Source organism: Diabrotica virgifera, chromosome 6 (genome assembly GCF_917563875.1).
Source record: "Diabrotica virgifera virgifera chromosome 6, PGI_DIABVI_V3a".
NCBI classification, from domain to species: Eukaryota; Metazoa; Arthropoda; class Insecta; order Coleoptera; family Chrysomelidae; genus Diabrotica; species Diabrotica virgifera.
This window is the reverse complement of record NC_065448.1, coordinates 158,972,472-158,994,433: the sequence shown is the minus strand read 5'-3', so window position 1 is coordinate 158,994,433 and position 21,962 is coordinate 158,972,472. Positions and strand designations below refer to the sequence as shown.

Genomic DNA, 21,962 nt, shown 5'->3' with positions numbered 1-21,962 from the left:
AGTAAGACATGGAAAATTGGTCCAAATTCTAAAGACAAAAAAAACGGCAGAAGGGACTTACATAATAACAAACCTTTACTAGAAACAAAGAACACAAATTGTAATAGATAACGAACCCAGTCCAGAAATTGAAATCAGTAGAGGAGTTAGTCTGGGATGTATTATGTCTCCATTACTCTTTAATGTATATAGTGAAGTCATTTTTGAAAAATCATTACTATCTTAAAGTGAAGGAATAATAATTAACGGAAGATCTATTAACAACATATTATGCAGATGACACTGTGATTATGGCAAGCCCTGCAGAACAACTCCAATTACTACTAATAGTCCAGAAAGCCACTGCGCATCCGCTAGGAAAAATATTCTGATTCGGATTTTTTGCACAATCTTACTCAAAAAGGACTCCTTTTAACAAATTTGCATGTTGCCAGGACCAAAAGGTGATCAAAAATTTTTTAAACGTTTTTTTTTTGTTTTTTTCCTAAAATTATTTTTTTGCATAGAAAATTTTTTTTTTAGGTTTTTGGATCATTCCAAACAGAAAAGGTCTTTAGTGACTTTTCTCTAAAAATGACAGTTTTTGACATATAAGCGATTCAAAATTGAAAAATTGCGAAATCGGCCATTTTTAACCCTCAAAAACCATGTGAAAAACTGAAAATTTGAATGTTGCCAAGGTAGGTAGATATTCTTTAAACATCGATTGATGAAATCCCGAAGAGTTTTTTGCAATACAATATTCAAAACTCCTTTGTCTTTTAATTGTTTAAACGCTTTTATTTAGTTCAATCGTATGCGTCAAATCTTTAGACGTTAATTTGACTACCTTTTCTTCAATGGAAATGAATGAAATTTTGCAGACATATGGATTCGCGGGAACAATACACGAATAGTCGATCAAATTTTTTTTATGTTTATGAATTGTTTAAATGAAAAAAAAAACGATTTTAATGGAAAATGCTTAAATTCTCTTGTTTTTTACAATATAGAAACTTGAAACTACTTACACATTGTAGCTAATTATATGAACTATACATAATTTCACTTTTTACGTTATTTGTTTACGTTATGCTTCATATATAAACAATAAAGTTTCAAATTTATCCAGTTTCTGTCCGATTTCTATCCAGTTTTCGGCGAAAAAAAGTTATGACACCGCAGAGGGACGAATGCTGCCCTTAGTATTGTCGTGGGCTTCGACTGTCCATAAAACGCAAGGTTCGACTGTTGACTACGCTCCGCTATCGTGAACTTGGGCCCGAAAGTGTTTGCGTAAGGACAGACTTAAAAGCCTGCATTGAACCTGCTTACGTTTCATTGAGCCGAGTGCGATCATTAAGGTACGTATCCATACAAGGGTAAACCCCGCTCGGTGTAGCTGCTGAAATGGATACAGCATGCGCTCCCTTACATATAAACCGCAAATCGGTTGAAACGAAGAGTGTACGCGCCAAGCGGCGATCACCAACGTATCCACTAAGAGGAGCTACTACACCGAGCGAGGTTTACCCTTGTATGGATACGTACCTTTAGACGGCTTGCGCATCGAAGAACTGCACTGCGAGAAATTAACAGCGTCTACACCGTGCAATAGTAAACTATTACAAGAGATGGAAATACTGCGTAAACTGTAATAGTCGTAAATAATGATTTTGATTTAAGAAATGTATGAAGAAATTACAGAAAATGTACAATGTATGTATCAAAAGTTAAAATAAATGCAAAAAAAGGTATCTGTCATACATCTACGTCCTTTTTTTTAAACATGCCGATATACTTTAATGTTTGAAAAGTGTCTAAAAAGTAAAAAATAAAACAATATGAACAAAATTTTTTTAAGAAACGCTTTTATTTAGTTATGAGTGACTAAAAGTTAAAATATAAAAAAATCAACTAAAAAGCAAAAAATAAAAAAAATCAAACTCGACGGTTATTCAAAATAACGTTCGTTAAAAAAATGAAAAAAATCTAACACATTCGTTAAAGAAAAGCGTGGGGCGCGTCTTCATCGAATAAACAGTTTTCGCCCTACGCTTTTCTTTAACGAATGTGTTAGATTTTTTCATTTTTTTAACGAACGTTTTTTTCGAATAATCCGTCGAGTTTGATTTTTTTATTTTTTGCTTTTTAGTTGATTTTTTTATATTTTAACTTTTAGTCACTCACAACTAAATAAAAGCGTTTCTTAAAAAAATCTTTTCATATTATTTTATTGCTAATCAAGCGTGCGCGACACTATTTTCCACCGACAGTATGGTGCAAATGAAAGGAATAAATTCGTTATTTCGTAAACCGGCGACTTTAAGGAAAAATCCCGAAACAGGTCGATTTTCATTTTTGTTATGATATTGTGGCATATATGGTATACTAGTGACGTCATCCATCTGGACGTGATGACGTAATTGATGATTTTTTTAAATGAGAATAGGGGTGGTGTGCTAGCTCATTTGAAAGGTTCTTCAATTCTCTATTCAGTAATATAAACATTTACATAATTATTTATACGGGGTGTCCAAAAAATTTTTATTAAATTAAAATATATGACAAAAAAAGAAGTAGAAGGACACCCTGTATAAATAATTATGTAAATGTTTACATTACTGAATAGAGAATTGAAGAACCTTTCAAATGAGCTACCTCACGACCCCTATTCTCATTTAAAAAAATCATCGATTAAGTCATCACGCCCAGACGGATGACGTCACTAGTATACCATATATGCCACAATATCATAACTTAAAAATAAAAATCGACCTGTTTCGGGATTTTTCCTTGAAGTCGCCGGTTTACGAAATAACGAATTTATTCCTTTCATTTGCACCATACTGTCGGTGGAAAATAGTGTCGCGCACGCTTGATTAGCAATTAAAAAACAAAGGAGTTTTGAATATTGTATTGCAAAAATCTCTTCGGGATTTCATCAATCGATGCTTAAAGAATATCTACCTACCTTGGCAACATTCAAATTTTCAGTTTTTTACATAGTTTTTGAGGGTTAAAAATGGCCGTTCGCAATTTTTCAATTTTTAATCGCTTATATGTCAAAAACTTTAGAGAAAAGTCACTAAAGACCTTTTCTGTTTGGAATGATCCAAAAAACCTAAAAAAACTTTTTTCCATGCCAAAAAAAAATTATTTTAGGAAAAAAACAAAAAAAACATGCAAATTTGTTAAAAGGAGTCCTTTTTGAGTAAGATTGTGCAAAAAATCTGAATCAGAATATTTTTCCTAGCAGATGCGCAGTGGCTTTCTGGACTATAAACAAAACAGTTTGTGTGAAGAATATGGACTAAAAATGAATATCAAAAGGACCAAATACATGATAAAACATAAGAAAACAAACATGCTAACAATCATACATTTGGGAAAAGTATCAATAGAAAGGATTGATAAATACAAATACCTAGGAACCTGGATTTCAGAGAAAAATGATCAAACAACAGAAATAAGGACCGGGATAGAAATAGCAAGAAATGCGTTTGTAAAAATGAAAACAATTATCTGCAACAAAGTCCTTAGATTTGAACTGAGAGTAAGAGTTTTGAGATGCTACATGTTTTTGATACTGCAATATGGAGTTGAAAGCTGGCCATTGAAGCAAGAACACAAAAAGAAGCTATAGTCATTTGAAATGGGGTGTTATAGTCCAGGAGCCAAGGTTTTCACCTCGCAATTTTTACAGAATGGATCGATTTTCTTGATAATTTGAGATTAAATAGTGGATAGTCCAAGGATCAAAATCTATATCATGCTGAAAGGCGTATTTACCATGAGGGTGGTTGACATCCCATCTCGGGGGCGGACATTTTTTATTATATTTTGACCGCAAAAATTTTTAAAGAGATTAATTTTAAGCAAAAAATGTTCTATACATTTTTTTGATAAATTAAATAGATTTCGATTTATTTGATATCGAAATTGTTAGTTTTATATCGAAAAAATCAATGTTTTTAATCAGTTTTCTGCTAATAACTCAAAAATTATTCGTTTTATCAAAATAACTGTAATTAGTAAAAATACACATTTTGAAAAAATAAACCAAACGGTTTAATTTAATTTTCTTTAAGACTAATATTAACCGAGCTATACTTTATTATAGGTTAGCTGTTCTTCGTCAAATGCCAAATTTTGTAGTTTCAAAGTTAAAAGACGGCAAAACTATGCATTTTTCGAGGATAACTGATTAAAACTAATTTAAAGTAGAATAGAAATATGCTTTATTGTCATGAAAAATTTAACAATTTTATAGACAAAGCTTACAAGAATTATAAATAAGAACAATAACAAATAACAAATACAATTTACTAAAATGATATAAATCGTCAATATAAATAAAATATAATGAAGTGAAACAAAAAACAGTAAGAATCTATTGCAAAATTGAAAAAAAGTATTTAAAAAGGTCTATATTAAACAATAAAAAGAAAGTATTTAACTCAAAAATTTAGTGACTTATGATGAAAAGAAAGTCAGTCCCTATTTTTTTTAGCGAGAAAGTGAGCGGAAAAAATCGCCTAATTACCATCCTAATTAAAATTGGTAATTGGCCTTGTTCAGTCTTCTTTAATTATGTATTGTTCATCGATTGTAGAGTATTGTTAATAGCTTTATAGATTTTGTAAAAATCTACGAAATGCTTTTTTACCACACTTTCTAAATTAAAAAATGAGAAAGTTATGGGTAAAAAACCAATATATTTTTTTGGAAAAAATGGAGAAATCCAATTAGAAGAATAATAGTGTAAGTTAGCGGTTTTTTCTTTGTAAAAAAACGTTAGAAACTTATATACATGCATACATTGATTTATACTCGACTCATGGAACTATATAAAACATTACATGCTTGTGTATGCGTGTATCCGTAAATTTTCGGCGGAATGAATCTACGCCCGCAGCGCCAGTTGAAAGTACAGTAGAACCCCGCAAATCTGAACCCCGCTAATCCGAACGTTCGGATAATCCGAACCAATGGAACATGAAAAAAATTTAAAAATACAAGACAAAACATAGAAACATGTGTATTATACAGAGTAAAGCCACAAAATTGAACAATGTAGGATTAATATAACTTTTAAAAAAAATAACATTTAAAATTTCTTAAAAACAGATACGTACTTTAATATAATATAGTGCTTATAAAAAGGTTAAACATAAACTTAATTCGGTTTTCTAGTAGTCAACTTTACTCCAAAAATATTGACCACATCCTTGCGAGAACGTTTTGCGACTCAAAATCAACGACTCGAATTACTAATTAGGCTAACTTTCGGATAATCCGAACTTTTCGGAATCCGAACAGGCTGTCCCCCCAATTATTTCGGATTTTCGGGGTTCTACTGTAGAAACATTTTCTGGAAGTGTTTATTTGTTTAAGTAACTGTCTTTTTCATTTTGGAGGTGCTCGCCAGTATTTTTCAAATATATTTGTATGTATTTTTTAACAAATCATTAAATATAAGTATGTATGTACGGTTTCACCCCTATTCAGCGGTCCCCATAAGCGCGGTCCCCGATTGAGCGGTCTCAATACAGCGGTCCCCGTTTCAGCGGTACCCCGATTCAGCGGTCCCCATAAACGCGGTCCCCAATAGAGCGGTCTCAATAAGAAAATAATATGACAATGATAAGTAATTAGTTTTATTGTAGGATATTATTTTAACCTATTCTTGTTTGAAAATATACAGGTAATATCTAAGTATCTGGTATATACCCCAGTTAATAGGGAAAAAATCATCGATTTCACGTAAAAATGTTCTACAGGGTTTTCAAAGTTTTAAGCGGTAGATGAGGGATAACTGATGATAATTCCGTGAAGACGTACAGCTGATTTTGCTTTTTTTTTAACAGTTGTAAAGAATGAAAAAAACTGTTTTTTGACAATAAAACGTTTCTTGTACATTTTAGGGAAAAATGTTTCAAATAAATGTAGATCTTAAAAAGTTCTTTAATTTGGTGGTAAGCATATTGTAATATATAAACAATTGACCGAGATAATTGCAAAAAACCCTCATTTTTGCAGTAAATTATAAGTATTAATAACTTTATTTTTTGCACAATGACGTAAAATTTAATGACTTTAAATTATGTCAATTAATGAGTTATTTAAGTGTGCTAAATGTCAACCAGATCGACCAAATAGTTTATAAGTTATTCAATTTGTTTATCCCAGAGAGCAACTGTTTATACAACTGTTCTTGCCCTACAGTGACTCTGTGAGATATTTAGCAGATTGCAGTCGATTATTTGAGGCTTTCATTTTAAGACGTATTAAAAAAATTTCAACATTTTATTGAAATTGTTATTAAAAAAACTGTTTGGAAAAGACCTGACTTTTTAGCTTATAAACAATTAGAATAACTTAGATATTTTTTATGTTCCGTGCTTGCATGTAGGCTCAATGAAAAGCTGATGAAAAAATGCATATAAAAAAAAATAATTTTATATGTTTATTTTTTATTGTTAAAACTACTGTCCCCAAGAGGGTCCTGTTTTTACTCATTTTCCTGAACGATGCCTCTCAAACGGCATGCTGCAGAACCAAACGCCGGCGCCGCTGAAACGGGTCGGTGGAATCGAGAACCGCCGAAACGGGGACTGCTGAAATGGGTACCGCTGAACCGGGGACTGCTGAAAAGGGTCGGTGGAATCGAGAACCGCTGAAACGGGGACTGTTAAAATGGGATCATACCGTATGTACTTATATAATGTATTTAAGATATTTAGGGTATAAAATGTTTGAAAGATTTTTGTAGATTGGACATGTCTACTTGTTGAAGGACTTTGAACTAAAACAAAAAATTACTATAAGAATTTATACCATACCCGTCAATTACTGACAATAAATAGGTATACACTAAACAGAATGCAAGGTTCTGAAACTGTTTTCTTGTGGCATATTTAAATTTAATATGTCTACATGGGATTAAGCCATAATTGTTGGTGTAATGAAAATTACATTTCACGGCTAACTATTTATGAATTTTCAAAGGGTTTAATAAATATTTAAAAATTATCCTTAGAGCACCAAAAAATCATTACTTAGTTCATTTTAACTAAATATCACCGTTTAAGTATTAACTTTTTTGTAGAGTTCGGAATAAGGGGTAGTTTTCACCCTTAAAAAAATATTTTTTAAGGGTTGAAATACTCAGAAATTATATTAAGAATTATACTATTATTACCTAAATCATTCGATCCAAATTTTATCCTCCTTAGGCTTTTTTGGGCAAATTTTAAGAAATTACGGGTAGTTTTCACCCTTAAAAATAAACTTTTAAAGGGTTGAAATAGTTAATAATTAAGAGATGAAGTAGTTTTCAATCCTAATAGCAATATTAATAATATTAATAATATTTATATATTAATATTTAAAAATATTAAATTAAAGAGTATTACTAAAAGATTTTTAAATTGAAAACTTATTGGTCCATTTTCTTGGTAACACCTCCAAGGTTTCTAAAATTTGCAAGCCAGATGGATGCTGAAGCGAAGAAGACAAGAGGGAATTCAAAAAACTTACAATTCACGACCCCGTCTGTTCAGCTGGTAAATTCCAACAGAAAATTGACCTAGTTACTCAAAGAAGTAACGACCAATATAAAAATAAAATAAAAATTCCATTTTTATTCAGTTGCAATGCGAAGGCAAAACAATCTTATTTTTCACTTAGAATACGGAGCGCAATTCAGCACTCTGAATCGACGATTTTCGACTCTTGTTGGAGTCTCATCGGAGAGAACGTAGGCCTGCTACTCCATACCCTAAGTGACCAACACCGAGAGTTTATCCCCCACACCGCAACTGACGTGAATGTACTAGGTGACTAGCGTCATCTGGCAATTGAAAGATGAAGTAGTTTTCAATCCTAATATTGTCCTTTTCATGATCATTTTTCATTGCGTAACAAATGATAGGAAAAAGGGTAAGTCCGTGATAATCCACATTTATGACATTTATTCTAACATGACATTTTAGTTAAATCTGACAGTTGTCACATTTTATTTTCAATTTGGAATAAAAACAAATCAAATGTGTTTCTTGCATTTATAAAATGGTAGTTTCTTTTATTTGTATAGTCTTATAAATTATACAGATTATATTTGTAATATTATTATCTAATTAAAAAAAATTATTTTTTTATTATGGCGCCATCTATCGACAACTAGAATAATCACCGAACTAGAAATAATTACCAAAGTAATCACCGACGTGCTTTTTTTTCTGTCATATACAATTTAATACGTTAGAAAGAAATCTAAAAACTGTGACGCACTGAAAGATGATCATGAGAAAAAGAATAGCAATATTAATAATATTTAAAAATATTAAAATATTAATGTTGTTCTGAAGCTATTTCCTTGTGGCATTTTTATAATTACGTATTTTTTATGGGAAATAAGCCACAATTTTACTAAAAAATGTATTTATTAACGTTTCGAAGCCCAAATCGGGTTTCGTTGTCAAAATACAAAATACTATTAAAATAAAACAAACATGTTGTTGCTAAGTAAAAAAATTCTTCTAATAATTTATTTAATCTGACTCATTTATATTGGCAATTCAGACGTATATTATACATTTTAAAGTAGAAGACTTTAAAATGATATCGCCAATATTTATGAGTTTTAAATATTAAATACATTTTTTAGTAAAATTGTGGCTTATTTCCCATAAAAAATACGTAATTAAAATATTACTAAAAAATTTTTAAATTGAAGCATCAGCATCCATCTGGCTCGCAAATTTTAGAAGCCTTGGAGGTGTTACCAAGAAAATGGACCAATAAGTTTTCAATTTAAAAATCTTTTAGTAATATTTTATTATTTTTAAATATTATTAATATTGCTATTAGGATTGAAAACTACTTCATCTTTCAATTGCCAGATGATGCTAGTCACCTAGTCCATTCACGTCAGTTGCGGTGTGGGGGATAAACTCTCGGTGTTGGTCACTTGGAGTATGGAGCAGCAGGCCTACGTTCTCTCCGATGAGACTCCAACAAAAGTCGACAATCGTCGATTCGGAGTGCTGGATTGCGCTCCGTATTCTAAGTGAAAAAATAAGATTGTTTTGCCTTCGCATTGCAACTGAATAAAAATGGAATTTTTATTTTATTTTTAGTTAATAATTAAAGTTAGAGTATTATACAGGGTGTCCAAAAACTCTACCAACAAACGAAGACAGAAGATTCTTCAGATAATTCTAAGACAATTTAACCCTATTCACTTAGTTCGAAAATGCTTCCTAAAGGAGCTAGAGCTCTTTGAAGATGGCGTCTTGTAATGAGTTTTTCTTAAATACCTCCAGAACGCTTCTATTTAGAAAAACAAAAATTGGTACGCGTATTTATCTTCCAGAGATAAATCTATTCCATCCATTGCGAATTTTTAGTACCGATCATAGGCGTCCGTTTTGGGTAGGGCAACGGTTAATTTATCGCATAACTTTTTTGTCTTTAATTTTTAAGCATTTTTGACACTGCATTATTAAATTGTGAGGTATTCTAGTGCTAAAATGTACTCTTGTTTTAAGCCGGTAGGACACACCGTTTTCTAGAAAAATCGATTTGAAAATTTTTCGTTCTTTAAATTTCAAAAAAAAATTTCAAAAAAAACCTATTTAGAAAGACGAAAACTGGTACATTTATTTATATTCCAGAGATAAATCGATTTCATTAATTGCGAATTTCTAGTATCGGTCATAGGCGTCCGTTTTGGGTAGGTCAACAGTTATTTTATAGCGTAACTTTTTTGTCCTTAATTTTAAAGCATTTTTGACACTAGATTATTAAATTATGAGGTATTCGAGTACTAAAAGTTACTCTTGCTTTAAGTTAGTAAAATACATAGTTTTTTTTTGAAAATTTTTTTAATTTTTTTCAAATTCCCAAAAGGAAAAGCTTTCAAATCGATTTTTCTAGAAAACGGTGTATCCTACCGACTTAAAGCAAGAGTACCTTTTAGTACTAGAATACCTCTCAATTTAATAATCCAGTGTCAAAAAAGCTTAAAGGTTAAAGACAAAAAAGTTATGCGATAAAATAACCGTTGCCCTACCCAAGACGGACGCCTATGACCGGTACTAGAAATTCACAATAGATGGAATCGATTCATTTCTGGAAAGTAAATATGCGTACCAATTTTCGTTTTTCTAAATAGAAGCGTTCTGGAGTTATTTAAGAAAAACTAATTACATGACGCCATCTTCAAAGAGCTCTAGCTCCCTTAGGAAGCATTTTCGGACTAGGTGAATTGGGTTAAATTATCTTAAAATTATCTAAAAAATCTCCTGTCTTCGTTTGTCGGTAGAGTTTCTGGACACCCTGTATAATATTATTTAATGCATCTGAACAAATTTTACTCCTTTTAAACTTTTTTATAGATTTTGGCAATAAGGGGTAGATTTCACCCTTCGGCACAATATAGATTTTGAAGTAGGGGGTAAGCTGAACTCAATTCCAAATTTTCATACAAATCGGTCCATTCTGTAAAAATTGCGAGGTTTTGTCCTGTTTTAAGCTTCATTTCTTGAACTATTACAGAAGGATGCTTAAAATAGCATGGGCACAGAAGAAAACGAACATGGAAGTATTGCGAGAAATGGGCGAAGAATACGAAATAATAAACACGATAAAAATAAGAAAGTTACAATATCTGGGGCACGTAATGAGGGGACAGCGTTATGAAATGCTAAGCCTGATAACACTAGTTTACAAAAAATTTGCGACTCGAATGCAAAATGCTGTTTTTTTGTTAATTTTGGCTCTCTGAATATGATTATGATGTTAAATGTTCCTAACACGTAAGATTTTTGAGTTATTTTTTCAAAAAAAAATGAGTTATGATTTTTAAGTAATGAACATTTTACTAAAATTTTTTAAAACAGTCATTTATAACATATCGGGTCGTCATCTTATCAAATTTACATTTTTCCTAAAAATTGTGCATAACACTGGTATATCTAATGTCTACGAATAACACATTAACATTTAAATAAAGAATAAACCAAAGGTAGTCCTTAATCAGTAAACCTAACCATTTAAACTGATACAGTTCTACACCATTTTAACGACTGTTACTCCTGAATGACAAAAGTGTCTGGGTTTTCAAGGAAGAGCAAGCATAAAATTGAATATCCAGATATTATCCCGATTTTTCATGGAGAAGATTTACCAGTTCCAGGACCTCGGCAAATTGGGAGAAAGGTTTAAAATGTATGGTGATAAAAGTGAACCTAGTATCAGAAAAAATGATTCTTATTTTCCCGAAAGCGACGAAAAAGCACCTTATTGCATCCAACAAGCCGAATTACATGATTTAGTTCGAGACCTTCACTTGTGTAAAGGATATGCTTACCCTTAGGTTCTAGATTAAAATATTGGATTTTTTTAATGGAATTTACTAGCCAGGACCACTTATAATATTTAGGAACCGTAACCAGGAGCTATCCTCGTTTTCTACTATGCAGGATAAAATGTGTGTTTGTGTTAATCCAAATAGTGTTATAGGAAAATTGGGATATGCACAAAATTGTGTACAAAAGACTTAATACAGTTTTTGTTTCTAGTTCTGAACTTATGTGTATATAGTATATAAAAATTTTTATAATAAACAGCCATATTTGATGCATTCTATAACTCCAAATCTAACCTTTCACCTGACCAGACAATGTACGGTGGACGCCTACGCAGAAATGCGCAGCACTTTAAAAAGAAGATAACTCAAAATATATACGTGGGGGAACATTTTGGTGTTTGAATTCGCATTCAGTACGCTTTGAACTCCCCGGTACAGCCATTTTAACATCAGTCGCAACTTTTTTTTGTTTATTTGTTGACTAGTGTAATTAGTGAAAGACAAGAGGCGGAAGGAGCATAGGAAGAAGAAGAGTGTCATGGTTGAAGAATTTAAGGGACTGGTTTAAATGCAGCTCTATCCAGAACATCCCACTCCCTGTAAATATTCTCTTTATTCTGTCACTGAATAAAAAGAAAATTTTTGACTGTTTGGTATCTTTCTTGTCGGATAGTAAAATATTATTGTAATTAGTTCTATGTGTGTGTGTGAGTGTGTGAAAAAATGGCTTGGATGCGAGTCCGTTAGCCACAGATCTAATTAGTTCTAGGTATTTGTAAAATATGTTTAAAAAAATATTTAAAAAAAATAAATAAAAAAAATAAAAAAAATGAAACAAAAAAAAATAAAAAAAATTTAAAGAAAAAAAATCACTAAGAGGATTTAAACCTCCGAGGGGTTGAACCGGGTTGAAATCTTATCGTAGTGACAAAAGAAAAAAAAACAAAGAAAATTTAAAAAAATACAAAAAAGAATGCATTTATTTTAATATTAACATTAATATTTTTATTTGTAAAATGTATACACTATGTGTTCTCGATAAACATTAAGTAGTATAATATATTTATAATATTTATTAACATAGTATGTACCGGGTGTCCCAATAAGAATGGCTCTCGGCCATATCTCAGGAACCGTTTATATTACAGCTTTGGGGAAAAAAATAACAAAATTTGCCCCGAGAAAAGCCTGGAAATTATTTTCATAATTGTAAGTCCACCGCTAGAGGGCGTAATTGAATATCAAAAATTAAAAAATCGAAATTTTACAAAATTTGCCTAATGAAATTGCACTGGAAATCCAATCATCGTATTCTTCATACAAATTCTGTGCATATTTTATTTCACAAGTTTAAGTTTACCTGTGCACATAAGAGGTGGGGGTGAGTGGGAACCTTGATATGAAAAAATCGCTGTAAGTCCGGTTCTGCTTAATCGATTTTTACAAACTTGGTCTTGTTGAAAACAGCTCTTTGTCGTCAATGTAATAGTTATAATTTGGAAACAGCCTATTACGTAATATGCCGGCTAGAAGGCGCTATTTATTCTTTTATAGAAATCTAGTTTTCTTTGGAAAATATTAAATACAAGTATGTATTTTTTTTCCTGTATTACAAAATTAGACCAAATTAGCAACAGAATACCGAAAACCGCATGTCGATACCTTTTTTCTATCTCGAGATATCTTAAGAAACGTGTAAATTTTAAACATAACTGTTGCTGTCATATAAGTGGAAAAATATAGAAGCACGTAGTGTGCTATGGAAAAAACAAAGGAACATTGTCCAGATGTCACCGTATATAATAGGTCTGGATCCCGCGTATGAAAAAAAAGTTGATTAATAGCAAGCTGAAAATTTGTTAATAGTTTAAGGGTGTCTAGTCGGATAAACTTCGATATATGGGAACACTGGAACAGGGGTAGTTTTAATTGTGGAACAGATTAAAAATTTGGAACGGTCAGACCACGAAAACGGCACATTTATTTTGTCCGACAGAATAGACTTAAACTCTCCGAACAGAGATTAACCTCTCATGCAAAAATCAGACTGCTATTTATCACCTGTCATAATCCCTGTCATTTGACATATTTTACATGTTCCACTCATTAAAACGCCCATTTGGTGATAAATAGCAGTCTGATTTTTGCATGAGAGTTTAATCTCTGTTCGGAGAGTTTAAGTCTATTCTGTCGGACAAAATAAATGTGCCGTTTTCGTGGTCTGACCGTTCCAAATTTTTAACCTGTTCCACAATTAAAACTACCCCTGTTCCAGTGTTCCCATATATCAAAGTTTGTCCGACTAGACACCCTTAAGCTATTAACAAATTTTCAGCTTGCTATTAATCAACTTTTTTTTCATACGCGGGATCCAGACCTATAATGAATCAAAACAACAATAAGACAAATAACACTATAAAATATAACAAAAAAAGAGTGTGTGTACTTTGTACGCGAGTAAGAAGTTATACTTCTATTATTATGATTTTAACGAAATAAATATATTTTAAACAATTTAATTTTATTTTTATTTAAATATTACACTAATTTTAATACTTAAAATAATACCAAAAAAATAGCGTTAATATGTAAATTTTTATGAATTGTTGCCTCCGCGCATTTGCTTTTCTGTCGATGAATCGTAGAAAATGTAAAAACGTCAGAATTTCTACACAAATTTTTAATTTTTATTTCATTATATTTTAATATCAATTATCCTATTCCCAACTAAAATAAATACATATACTACATTCGCTCTCGCGAGATTTTTTTTGACACATTCGGAATAGGAAACATACAACACAAAAATTCCTACCTCACACTATTAACTGCTAAAATCAACTCAAATCAACTTAATATTTCATTAAAAAAAGAAGAATTATTAGAAATAGTGGGAGTGTCTACTAATCTCATACAATTTTGTGAAGTTTATTTCTACAAAGTATTTTTATTTTGTACAATAAATAATTTTGTCATTTGTTATCAATACATTATAATGGTGTAAATAAATAATTATTGATTGGCGTAAGGTTGATGTTATTTTTATGTCTGTTTACTATTAATAATATTGGCTATGAGCAGGTGCGTTGGTTTTGTAGTAATTTCCAGTCACTTCTGACAACTGAACTTTTCAAAAAAGAAATTACTAACGTCAGTGTCAAAGTGAATCTTGATAGAGCGAATTCAGTATAACCAAAGAATACTCCATCCAACAAGAAGCGAAAGCACCTGTCGGCTCCTTTGATGTTCAGGGGACAGAAATATCGGTCGGAGAATGGTAGGGGTAATACTTCACACTACACTAAGAAAAGTAATGAGGAATTCGTTCAAAACTGTAGGAAATTTGAGTTACACTGAGAAACAAAGTAATAATTAAAACTATAGTGTTTTTAAGTTGATCTATTAATATGAATTGTATTTTTTTCGGTAAAATTTAATATAACCCATATATAAATTTTGCACTGATAAGTAAAAAGGTTTTAAGTTAAAAATATCGATTTTGACTAAGTTTTGTAAACTTATGTAAACGTGATGGATTTCTGATGCTTAGTTTAATTTAATAGTTAATTTCAAAATAGAGATTAAAATTTCTATCGATTTCTATTACTTTTTTTCGTACTAAAAACTTGAAAAATAGATATTTTTGACCCAAGACCTTTTTACTTAGGACAGAATTATACTTTCAAATTTTCTATTAACTTTGTCTTAGATTGATCATTTTTTTTTGTTTCCTTTTGAGAAATTTCTTTGAATGTCTATTGACCTCCAACACCACCATATTCTCGCTGCACGAGGAAACTCTGCGGCGTAGGCTAGAATGACTTTATTCACCTTCGATTTCTTTCTGTACATCTGAGGTTTCTGGAAACTCTGGTTGTACGGTACCAAATTCAACTCGCCTGGATATATCTCATCACATCTAGCATCTAATACTTGGGAATTAATCTATCAGCTGAAAACAATATCGAAGAAGAGGTAAAAGAACAAATAATTAAAGCCAGTAGAACGGCCGATGCCTAAACGGCACAATTTGGAAAAACAAACACGTAAGAGTGCAAAACAAAGGCCCAAATATATGTCAGTTATTAGGCCAGTTATGACTTATAAGGCTGAAACAAGACCAGATACAAGCAAAACACAAAAACATCTGGAGACCAACCAAATGAAGATCTTAAGAAGGATTGCTGGAAAAGTACTACAGGACAGGGTAAAAAGTGAGGAAATCAGCCGCATATGTGAGGTGGACAATATAAATACCTGGGTAAAGAAGAGTGGATTAAACATATAAGCAGGATGTTTGAATCAAGGATAGTAAGGGACAAGTCACCGTTAGGCAGAAGAAGTATAGGACGCCCAAGGAAAAGCTGTAATGACAATTTAGGGACAGAATGAAATGCACCGTTGAAGAAAAACAGGCAGAACTGCCTATATAAAAGGAAGAAGACATCAGATCTAGCATCTAGCCACCTTAACCTGTTTCTTATTTTGTTTCCAATAGGATCCACACCCAATTTTTTCGTATATACTGATTCCTAACATTATCTTTTCTAGTTATTCGCTAGTCCTAGTTATTAATAACTGCGGATTCAATACGGAACTTAACCTAACCCTAATGAAGCTCTGCTTTCACACAAAATTTTCCAGTTTCAGCTGCATTTGCTCTCTCTAATTGTTACCTTCTGATACATTTTTTATACCACTCTCACATATTCAGCCGGCACTCCTTTCCTACTTAGTACCATTAGGTTTCTGGTAACTTTGCTATATGCCTTCCCAACATTAATAAACACTATGTGCAAGTCTTTCTCTTCCACTCATAAGTTTTTCCCTCGGCTGTCATAAAATAAAAATTGATGTTGTGGACCTGCCTTGCATAAATTCAAAATGACCTTTATTTCTAGAACCGTACACTAAATTTATACTGTTGCAAATTAAATTAAACACTAAATAGCTATGTTTAAATTGTTTTTTTTTTAAAAGCTTATAGTCCTGTCGCCAGGGGGGGTACAACGGCCTCGTTTTTTTTATGTATTTTGACCCGTAGAACACGAATTTTTTGGGTAACAGTTGATCCGGATGTCGATAAGATTGTTATAGACCAAGAACTTGAGGAATCAAATAACAGCGATTTTTGGCAAAACAAAACAATATTTTGTATTTTTTGGGCCATTTTAAGTAAAAAATATTTCTACAAGTTTTTTCGTAGGATGCACAGTTTTTGAGATAAACGCGGTTGAACTTTAAAAAAATCGAAAAATTGCAATTTTTGAACCCGAATAACTTTTGATTAAAAAATAAAATAGCAAGTCTGCTTACCGCATTTGAAAGTTTAAGTCAAATTATATCGGTTTTGATTATTTGCATTGGTAAAAATTTGTTTTTTTATTGTTTAACAAAGCTATAAACACGTAGGGTTTCCCGTGCTTTTACATGCGTTTTAACGCATGTAACGTAGAAATAGACTTGATTGCACTAGTACCTATTCTACCTACTCGTTCGATTTTAAATGAGAAATCATAGAAACATCACTCACGCACTAGTTGTTTGTAGCTTTGTTTAACAATAACACAATAAATTTTTAGCAATGCAAATAATCAAAACCGACATAATTTGACTTGAACTTTCAAAGGCGCTAAGCAGAATTGCTATTTTATTTTTTAATCAAAAGTTATTCGGGTTTAAAAATTGCAGTTTTTCGATTTTTTGAAAGTTCAACCGCGTTTATCTCGAAAACTGTGCATCCTACTAAAAAACTTGTAGAAATATTTTTTGCTTAAAATGACCCAAAAAATACAAAATATTGTTTTGTTTTGCCAAAAATCGCTGTTATTTGATTCCTCAAGTTCTTGGTCTATAACAATCTTATCGACATCCGGATCAACTGTTACCCAAAAAATTCGTGTTCTACGGGTCAAAATACATAAAAAAAAACTTGGGTAAGTCCATCTGAATTAACGAGGCCGTTGTACCCCCCCCTGGCGACAGGACTATTAATTAAAAATCTGGGAATAAATAATTTTAATAGATAGGTACGTATATGGAATCACATAAATGTTTAAAAAGAACTTTCTCTCATTGCCCTACCCCTACGATCGTTTACCTGCTACGATTTCTCGGTACTGAAAAGAGAATTATTTGTTCACGATCTAGTGGGGCGTCCCAGTACGAACCACACAAGAAAATCCACCTTTGCGTGGAGCCATCACAATGAGAGTTTATTTTAACAATAGATATGTTTAATAGTATTATCCTTTTTTCTACAATTAGAAAAGATTAAACAACACAATAATTTTACAACAAACAGCTGTAGGGGTTAGGTTGAGATATAAGAAATAATACATGAAACATGGCGGATCGTACATGCGCAAAGAAATTTGGATCGTGAAATAGTCGATGCTTTCGCTTCTTGTTGGATGGAGTATTCTTTGGTATAACTGTTATTGTCACCGGTAAACTAAGTTAAGGAAGTAAAAGTGGAAACAAGTAGTGTGCTATGGAAAAAATAGAACTATTAGAAGTATTAACTTCAAGAAGTCATCATGTGTCAAATTATGTGTCAAATCAGTAAAACATAAAAAATTGTTCATTGATGGTTTGTTGCGGTTTGTTTCTATTTTTTATATAAAATTTATAGAGTGAAATTCAAGATGATTCTTACAAACTAAGAAGGATTTGACATGATAGCCACATTCTTTGAATGCATAAGAAATGCAACTGTTGCGGCTAGAATATATGCAATGAAATATCCCCAAAGACGTCACCCCAGTAGTAGAGTTTTTCATATTTTGTTTTGATTTATTATATACGGTGACATCTGGAAAATGTTTCTTTGTTTTTTTCCATAGCACACTACTTGCTTCTATATAGTTCCACTTATATGACAGCAACAGTTATGTTTAAAATTTACACGTTTCTAAGATATCTCGAGAAAGAAAAAAGGTATAGACATGCGGTTTTCGGTATTCTGTTGCTAATTTGGTCTAATTTTGTAATACAGGAAAAAAATACATACTTGTATTTAATATTTTCCAAAGAAAACTAGATTTCTAAAAAGAAAATAAATAGCGCCTCCTAGCCGGCATATTACGTAATAGGCCGTTTCCAAATTATAACTATTACATTGACGAAAAAGAGCTGTTTTCAACAAGACCAAGTTTGCAAAAATCGATTAAGCAGAACCGGACTTACAGCGATTTTTTCATAACAAGGTTCCCACTCACCCCCACCTCTTATTTGCACAGGTAGACTTAAACTTGTGAAATAAAATATGTGCAGAAAGAGAATTGTATGAAGAATACGATAATCGGATTTCCAGTGCCCTTTCATTAGGCAAATTTTGTAAAATTTTGATTTTTTAATTTTTGATATTCAATTACGCCCTCTAGCGGTGGACTTATAATTATGAAAATAATTTCCAGACTTTTCTCGAGGCAACTTTTCTTATAAATTTTTTTTTCCCAAAGCTGTACTATAAACGTTTCCTGAGATATGGCCGAGCGCCATTGTTATTGTGACACCCGGTACATTAGCTGTAATAAGTAAGTAAATAAGAAATAAAAAAATTGTAATATTATTATAATAACCATGTTTCACTAATTGGCAATATCTTTAACACATTTACTTTTGGTTGAGACTGGCTGAATGACTAAAGTCCAAGCCAAAAAAAATGCAGTTCTATTGAACTCTTCAGAGCAGCGGTAGATACAGTTGAGTTCGCGAGTCTTTACCCGTGCGTCATTAATACCTGGCGAGATAAAACACCTACTTTTTATTTAGCATCATTCACTTCCACGCATGAAACTATAGACAAACCAGCTAACGCCTGTTACTAAGTAAAGACACATGTTATTTTTATGATCGATTTAGACTCAGTGCATTGAAAAGAGATAGGTACAAAGAAAGACGGTTAGGGATGTCTTCACATATTTTAAGTACAATTTCTGACGTTTTGCGTCAGTTTACTTTTGCGGCTGTCAGTTTGTTGAATTTTTTGCTGTTATTTTGTCGAATTTTTGCATTTTGAAGTTTTTTGTAGTATACAAACATTTGTTTTCACAACTAATTTTATATTGGAGTTAGAAATTTTGTGATAAGTCTATGTTATTTTACGATAAATTTTGACAACGTACAAAGCTAACCTCATTGTTGACACAGTTGAATGCTTGTGTTTAAGGTTCCGCCAAAGTGAATAAAATAAAAAGAAAATAAGTTATTGAATTTTTTTATAAATTGTTTATTTATTTATTAATCAATGCTAATAAAATAATTTATTAAGCTACTTCAAATGTAGCTGCAATTATGCACCAAAATTTTAAAGCAAAACTTAAATTTGACATTCTATTTATTTGATAACGTCATATTTTATACTATAACCCGTGATCGGAATAATATCTACTTGCCGTTGCGTTTAGTAAATTTCCGACTTATTTCGTATGCTTTAAATGATGACGCACGGGTAAAGACTCGCGGACTCAACTGTATAAAAGGGTAATGTAAATATTCCACAATGCCATCGAAACTTTTTGTCGGAAACAATTTCTGATCGGACGAAAATTCGAAAACATACTAGCAAAATGATAATTTATCGAGTTTAAATGTTACTTACCTAAGTTATGGTGCTCCACGCGAGATTGAGTCACTTTTGTATATCTACGGAGAAACTGCACCGAAATCGGTCGACCTAAACTAAAATCTAACCCCTTCAGTATTTCCCTTTCCATTTGAAGAATTTGTCGTTTTGTAAATGTGTGATCACATACATATTCAAAGTCGTCTAATTCTGGAACATATATTTCTTCATACTTACATGCTATCAACATTGCTGAGGCCCCTAAAAAACCAATTAGCATTACTGTAATTAGCATTACTGTAATTAGCATTACTGTAATTAACTAAGTACTGCACAGTGAGATCATCAAAAAATTTAATATTACAAAAGATTATTAATGTTACTATTCACTTTTCACTTAATATTCGCTATGATTACAAATTTTTCCTTCGATACACATAAGTATATTTTTTTTTAGTTCCTTTATAAAAAAGGAGCAACATCTGCTGGTGTATTATGAGAGATCAATAAACGATGACAAAGAAGAGAATAATTACACTTTTATAAAAAAAGAACTTTTTATAATACCACGTTTTTATTATTTATAGGAGAGAGTATAAAATAATTTGACTATACAGGGTGAGGCAAATAAAGGGCCTATTAGAAATATCTCGAGAACTAAAGGCAACAGAATCATGAAAATTGGAATAAAGGGGTTTTGAAGGATGATCTATTAAATGAAAATATTTTCATCTCTGGTATAACCGGAAGTTGCTTATAACTTCGTTTTTTAAATGAGACACCCTGTATATTTTTACATTTTTGGATTCTCTTTGATGTCTTCTTAAAATATCAGGTTTTGTAATATTATACAGAGTATTTTAAAAGATAATTACGTTTTTTTATTAATTTCGTAGCCAAATTAACACCCTGTAGAATTGTAGTAGTTTGACATCTAAAACTCTACTTATGTTCAAATGATTTTTAATATACTCTACTATTGTTAAGAATCATTAGTATAGCTAAATTTTTAATTTTAGTATACAGGGTTGGTCGAAACTCGGAATGAGTATTTTCTGAGTTTTCTTAAATAGAACACCCTGTATTTTAGTATTGTAATGAAATGATATTTTATGGTACTTTTTTATTTCTTAAGCATTCCCTATACCTAACTGCTTTAATTTGTGCTTAATTGTTAATCTTAACTACGTAGGTATTTTGATAGCTAAACCATTATTGGTAATTTTAAGGACGTCTGGATTAATATGTATTTATTTCTGAAAAATTATTTGGGATTGAGTATTTTCATGGCCAACCTAATAAAATTTTACGTATTTTTTGTTGCAATTAATGTTTAGCTTGAATCACCAATAACTCACAAATTAAAGCAGTTAGGTATAGGGAACGCTTAAGAAATAAAAAAAAAGTACTAGTACTAAAAAAAATAAAAAAAAATATCATTTCACTACAATAAAAAAAATACAGGGTGTTCTATTTAAGAAAACTCAGATAATACTCATTCCGAGTTTCGACCAACCCTGTATACTAAAATTAAAAATTTAGCTATACTAATGATTCTTAACAATAGTAGAGTATATTAAAAATCATTTGAACGTAAGTAGAGTTTTAGATGTCAAACTACTACAATTCTACAGGGTGTGAATATTGCAACGAAATTAATAAAAAAACGTAATTATCTTTTAAAATACCCTGTATAATATTACAAAACCTCATATTTTAAGAAAGAAGACATCGAAGAGAATCCAAAAATGTAAAAATATACAGGGTGTCCCATTTAAAAAAACGAAGTTATAAGCGACTTCCGGTATAACCGGAAGTTACAAAGAGATGAAAATATTTTCATTTAATAGATCATCCTTCAAAACCCCTTTATTCCAATTTTCATGATTCTGTTGCCTTTAGTTCTCGAGATATTTCTAATAGGCCAGTTATCTGCCTCACCCTATATAAAATGCTTAAAATTACAAAACTTACACTAGTACAAAAAAGTTTTTTTATAATACCACGGTTGTGATACAGTGATGAGCACGCTAATAA

The 21,962-nt window shown here is 31.4% G+C and overlaps 2 protein-coding genes across 8 annotated transcripts in view; one reads left to right on the top strand and one right to left on the bottom strand.

Annotated features, from left to right (window-relative positions):
• The window catches only part of LOC114335747 (collagen alpha-3(IX) chain-like), a 408,590-nt gene that overhangs the window by 310,371 nt on the left and 76,257 nt on the right, over nucleotides 1-21,962 (top strand). The gene's annotated exons all lie outside the window — the stretch shown is intronic.
• LOC114336051 (G2/mitotic-specific cyclin-B2) overlaps nucleotides 1-21,962 on the bottom strand; it is a 58,797-nt gene that overhangs the window by 4,123 nt on the left and 32,712 nt on the right. For both annotated transcript variants that reach the window (XM_028286360.2, XM_028286362.2), the window contains one exon: nucleotides 19,962-20,186. In XM_028286360.2, coding sequence (XP_028142161.1) covers nucleotides 19,962-20,186 — 225 coding nt within the window. The remainder of the gene's footprint in view (nucleotides 1-19,961; nucleotides 20,187-21,962) is intronic.